A 6,119-nucleotide genomic window follows, 5' to 3' on the forward strand; every position below is an offset into this window, starting at 1 on the left:
TTTGGTTTCCACCCTGGAGAAATACTTGCACATGTATTCAAGAAGGCTGTCCACCGCAGGACCGTATCTAATGACAAACCACTGAAAACAGCTCAATGGCTGCGAATACGGAAAATACAAATAAAATAGGACCTGTAATTATAATGAGACACTATATTGCAATTAGAAGGAATAAATTAGATCTATATATGCAGAGGCATGGATAGAGCTCAAAATCTATTAAGTAAAAACAGAGTTGTAGAGTAATGCATACAACATAATACAATTTCTGCAACATAAAACAGAACTGTGGATTTTCTATAGTATCTTCAAACATATGTAGAAACTTTTTTCAAATGAAAGGACTGAAAGGTACACTTGTAACTCGTAAGAGTGACTTTCTCTGGGGAGGGGACAAGGAGTTGGAATAGTGAGTTGAAGTGAACAGTAACTTGAGCTTTGTAATATTCTAATTTTTTTCTTTTAAAAAATGGCAGTGCATTCCTATATCAAGGAATTTAAAACTATGTATTTATAGAGAAAACACTGGGAACAAATGTCAAAATGTAAACAATGGTTAATTCCAGGTGATAGGAAAGGTGAGTAATTTTATTTTCTCCTTTGTAATTTTTGGGGTTTGCTTTAATTTTTTAAAATGCAGGGATCTTTGTACACCTGTGTTCATAGCATCATTATTCACGATAGCCAAAAGGTGAAAGCAACCCAATGTCCAACGATGAATGAATGGGTAAACAGAATTTTGTAATGGAATATTACTTAGACTTAGAAAGGAAGGAAACTCTGACATATGATACAATATGGATGAACTTTGAGTGAAATCATCCAGTCATAAAAAGACACTGCATGATTCTGCTTATGTGAGGTACTTAGTCAAAATCATAGAGACAAAGTAGAATGGTGGCTGCCAGGGATGTGGGGGAAGAGAAGAAGAAGGAGTTATTGTTTAATAGGTATAGAGTTATAGGTATAGAGTTTCAGATTTACAAGAGTTATGGGAATGGATGGTAGTGATGGCTACACAACAATGTATATGATTTAACACCACTAAACTGTACACTTAAAAATAGTTAAAATGGTAAATTTTATGTTCTGTGTATTTTAACTGAATAAAAAAGAAAATCTTGTAAAAAATGGAGTAGAAGACATAGCTATTTAACAAAATCCTACTATCAGCCCTTCCATCAATCTAGTGCCATACATCAACAAATCGAAGATGTTGTCAGTTGTAGAATGCACCCTTATTTTATGTAATATCAAGAAAGGAAAACTGGTACAAGTTAAACTCTGATATCAACTGATTAAAAGACCCCATTCTAAAGATGTTAATTTTTAAAGTTTATCTTAGCTTCAATAGAATATGGTAAGCAGTTTATACACTAAATGATCACCTTTTAAAATCCACCTGCAAAGTTCAGATTGGTTTTTAACTGTAGCATACCTGTAGAGAATACTTTGTTTTTGAACAGATTGTGCTTGCAAACTACCTCAGACAAATAAATGGTGACTGTCTACCTGAAAAAAATGAAAAGCAGGGAAGGGTTCTAAAGTAACTGTGTGACCCATCAAATCCCTCAGCTCAGGAGTCCACAATCCTGTGATTCTAGCTCATCATCCTTAAAGTCCTAGCCCCACCCTGAAGGGTTTCCAAGTGTCTTGGTGCTCCAGGCCCAGCCCACTCCCCAGTCTTGAGTCCAGTCTTACCAGTTAAAGCCTGAGGGCTCCCACCAGGGCAGGCCACTTGCAGTTCACAAACATGCTAGCCTCACTCTCTCTTTGGGGCATTTAGTTGTGCTGTTTCCTCTTCCTGGAACCCTCTTCCCTTCCTCTCAGCCTGCAGACTTCCTTCAGGTCTCACCAGCTCAGCTGTCCCTTCCCCTAGGAGGCCTTCCCTGCTGTCCCTCCCTTCCCTAGGTTAGCCTCTGCTCCCTGTGCTCCCTCAGTACTCTGAGGTGATGTCCGTTTACTGTGAGGTCTTGGGATCAGGGACTCACCTTCTTCATTCCTGTACTCCCAGGGCCTTGCCCAGGGCCTGCCACCTCAGAGTTCCTCAGTGACCAACTGTTAAATGGACAATCAGGATCAAAAGCAGGAAATTCTTCTCTGGGCTCTTTCCTAGCATTGATTCTAAAGACTCTGGAGAGTTCCGGTCAAGATGGCAGAGTGGTATGACCATGAGCTCGCCTCTCCTCGCGACTATAACAAAACCACAACTAAATGCTAAACAACCATCAAAAAAAGACTGGAACTTAGCAAAAAAGACTCTGAAACTCTGGGGCCCTACTTGCTCAAGGTAAGAGGCAGAACCAGGATTTGAACTCAGAGACTGTGGCTCCAGAGCCCACACTTTTAATCACTATGCTCTAAACCCCTAATGTGCTCAGTTTGTTCAAGAACCAAATATGTACTGGAGCCTACAGTGTGTCAGGCACTGTTCTATAGAAATGAAGAAAATGGACACAGCCCCTATTCTCATGGGTCTTACATTCAAGTAGGTGTGGATGGAGGGTAGAAAATAAATAAGCAATAATTTGCCTACTTGTGATAAGAAGGATGCAATATACAGGACAATGGGAGGAACATGACCCTATTTGTAAGTTGGTCTGTGCAGATGATCAAGTTAAGAGGAGGTCATCAGGGTAGCCCTTAATCCAGTATGGCTGGTGTCCTTACATAAAGGGGAAATGTGGACACAGAGACAGGTGCACACAGAGGGAGAAGCTGTGAGGATGCAAGGAGAATGCCATCTACAAGCCAAGGAACAGCTGATGCTGCCAGAAACTACAAGCAAGCATGGCAGATTCTCCCTCATAGCCCTCAGAAGGAACCTGCTGTAGCCTTAATTTTGGACTTCTGGCCTGTAGAACCATGAGATGATAAATTTCTGTTGTTTAAGGCCCCCAGTTTGTGGCACTTTGTTAAGGCAACCCCCGGAAAGTGATACACCCCACTTGTCCAGCTTGGGTGAGGCCTGCGCTCTCCAGTGATTTGGGTTGGTAGGTGTCTATGTTGGGAATGGATTTGAGGAAGGGGGAGGACTGAAGACCATGTAGGAGGTGATCTGTGGTGATCCAGTAATGTGGGAGGGCTGGGGATGGAGGGTCTATGAAAGCCTCGCCGTGCTGATACTTACTAATTGATGTAAGGGCTTAGCAGTAAGCCCAGGAGGTCTGTAAATCAACTCTGAGTTCCAGAGACACATCTGTTTTTCTTCCCCTTGTGTATTTTCTCTTGCACAGTGTCCCACCCTTCTCCACCTGACACTCCAGCCACCCCCACCTTCCGGGCTTGAATTCTACTCGGTGTATACTTTCACCCTGCCTCGGAATGAGTGTGATTTCAGCAGCCTTGGTTTCAACTTCCTGTGACAGCTGTAACCTCTGTTCTCACTGAATTGCTAAGATTGCTGATGAATGCCAACTGCTTGGAAGTTTTATGAGTAACTGGAAATGTGTTTTATGCCAGGCCATGGGAAAATGGGCTATGGGATGGCCCAGAAATTTAATAAATTAAGAGTAATGAGTAACTCCCTGCTGTTTTTAGGCCCACATGTGCCCATTCAAGAAAAAAACTAGCTCTAAGATGAAAATCATCTTCTAGCCCCATGTGGGAAGAATAGTCTGTTTCCCTGTTCGAAGTCCCTGCAGCAGAGGGCGAGTGCTGCTACTCACCACTCCACTGCCATGACTATCTTTCTTGCTCACATTTTGATTCTTTGGAAAAGGTTGGTTGGAAGAAACAATAGAAAACAACCCCCACCCCAGCCTCCCCACCAAAAGAAACGTCACTGGCTAAGGAGATACGATGCTACCTGCAAGGCAGTGTCCTTAATAGGATCCTGGAACACAGAAAGGACCCCAGTGGAAAAATGGGGAATCCAATTAAAGTGGCCATTTAGTTAATAGTGTTGTATCAGTGTTACTGTTTTAGTTTAAATAAAAATACCATGTGTATATAAGATGTAAGAGGAGGCTGGCTGAAGGGTCTCTGGGAACTCTGTATACTACCTTTGCAACTCTTTGGAAATCTAAAATGATTTCAAAATTAAAAACAAGTCATGTATATTATATGTTGTTTTTTTAAATATCTCTGGGATAGTACTGACTCCAGAATAAACTGTATGTATATTATGCTGCCTGACTCTCAGCCGTAACTGTTGTTTAATGGCCAAAAAGACATCAACCAAATGATTGGACACTGGCCAAGTGTCTCTTCTTGGCACTGCAGGGATACTAAGACAAAATCATACAGAATCCTGCCCTGCAGGTGCTCACTCTGTAAGCAAGGGGGACAAACACATGTATGGATAGCTATGATATCAGGGCAATGTGTGGGGATCAGAGAGATTGATCAAGACCATGAAAGTGGAGAGAATTTCAAGAGAGAGAAAAGCCAAGAACTCAAGGCTGAGGGTTGGTGTCAGCAAAACATATAAGTGTGTGACTTTTTAGGGAGCTGGGACTGACACTGGGAGGGGTGATGGGGAAGTGGAGATAGAAGTCTTAGAGATGTAGGAGGACCTAAGATCAGTGAGGAGGACAAAACTCTTTTCTATTTTTATTTATTTTTATTTTATTTTATTTTTTAATTGAAGTATAGTCAGTTTACAATGTTGTGTCAATTTCTGGTGTACAGCATAATGTTTCAGTAGTACATATACATTCATATATTCCTTTTCATATTTTTTTCATTATAGGTTACTAAAAGATATTGAATATAGTTACCTGTGCTATATAGTAGAAACTTGTTATTTATTTTATATATAGTAGTCAGTATCTGCAAGTCTTGAACTCCCAATTTATCCCTTCCCCATGGTGGCTGTAACTTTGTTTTCTATGTCTTTGAGTGTTTCTGTTTTGTAAATAAATTCATTCATATGGTATTTTTCTTTCTCTTTCTGGCTTACTTCACTTTGAATGATGATTTCCAAGTCCATCCATGTTGCTGCAAATGGCACTATTTTATTCTTTTTATGGCTGAGTAGTATTCCAGTGCATAATTTTTTTTCCTTCTATTTTAAGAATATAATTGTTTTATCAGTAATAAAAGGAATATATGCTCACTTCAAGAAGTTTGAAAAATCTAGAATAGTGCAAAGAAGAAAGGTAACTGAATTATTATTTTGCCCTCTAGAACAAATATGTTGGTGCAGTTCCTTCATTATATTTTGTTCCTTAGAGTTGAGCTCATATTCCACACACAGTTAGGTAGCCTTTGTTTGTTTGCTTGCTTCATTAGCTTAATATCACAAGACTTTCCCATCTCATTAAAAAAGAATGAAATACTACTCAGCCATGCTTCCATGTTTTGGCTATTGTGAGTAATGCTGCTATGAACGTGGATGTATAAATATCTCTTCAAGACCCTGTTTTCAGTTATTTGGGATTTATACCCAGAAATGTACCTGCTGGATCATACGGCAATTCTATTTTTAATAATTTGGTGAACCTCCATACAGTTTTCCATAGTGGTTGTATCATCTTACATTCTCACCAGCAGTGCACAGGGGTTCCAATTTCTCCACATTCTCGTCAGTACTTATTATTTTCTGTTTTTTTGATAGTAGCCATCCTAATGGGTGGTATTAATAAGGTGGTATCTCATTGTGGTTCTGATTTGCATTTATCTAATGATGAGTGATGCTGAGTATCTTTTTATGTGCTTAGTTGCCATTTGTATATCTTTTTTGGAGGAATGTTTTTTCAAGTACTTTGCCCATTTTCTTTTTTTTTCTTTTTTTAAAAAACATTTTATTGGGGTACAATTGATATATAATATTATGTTAGTTTCAGGTATACAACATAATGATTTGATATTTGTATATAGCAAGATGAATGCCACAGTAACATCTCATTAACATCTGTTACTATACATAAACCTTTTTCCTTGTGATGAGGACTTTTTAAGATCTATTTTCTTGGCAACTTTCAAATATGCAATGCAGTATTATTGACTATAGGCACCATGCTGTACATCACATCCCCATGACTTATTTATTTTATAACTGGAAGTTTATACCTTTTGACCCATTTCCACCCTGACCCTCCACTCTGGCAACCACCAATCTTTTCCTTGTATCTGTGAGCTTGTTTTGTTGTTTTATTTTGTTTTGTTTTAGATTC

The 6,119-nt window shown here is 39.3% G+C and overlaps 1 protein-coding gene across 1 annotated transcript in view; it reads left to right on the top strand.

Annotated features, from left to right (window-relative positions):
- PAFAH2 (platelet activating factor acetylhydrolase 2) overlaps positions 1–4,851 on the top strand; it is a 59,162-nt gene extending 54,311 nt beyond the window's left edge. Inside the window, exon 12 of the mRNA XM_031683847.2 lies at positions 3,237–4,851. Within this exon, the coding sequence (XP_031539707.2) occupies positions 3,237–3,289 (53 nt within the window). The 3' untranslated portion in view covers positions 3,290–4,851. The remainder of the gene's footprint in view (positions 1–3,236) is intronic.
- Positions 4,852–6,119: the final 1,268 nt, after the last annotated feature.

This window comes from Vicugna pacos, chromosome 13 (assembly GCF_048564905.1).
Source record: "Vicugna pacos chromosome 13, VicPac4, whole genome shotgun sequence".
NCBI classification, from domain to species: domain Eukaryota; kingdom Metazoa; phylum Chordata; class Mammalia; order Artiodactyla; family Camelidae; genus Vicugna; species Vicugna pacos.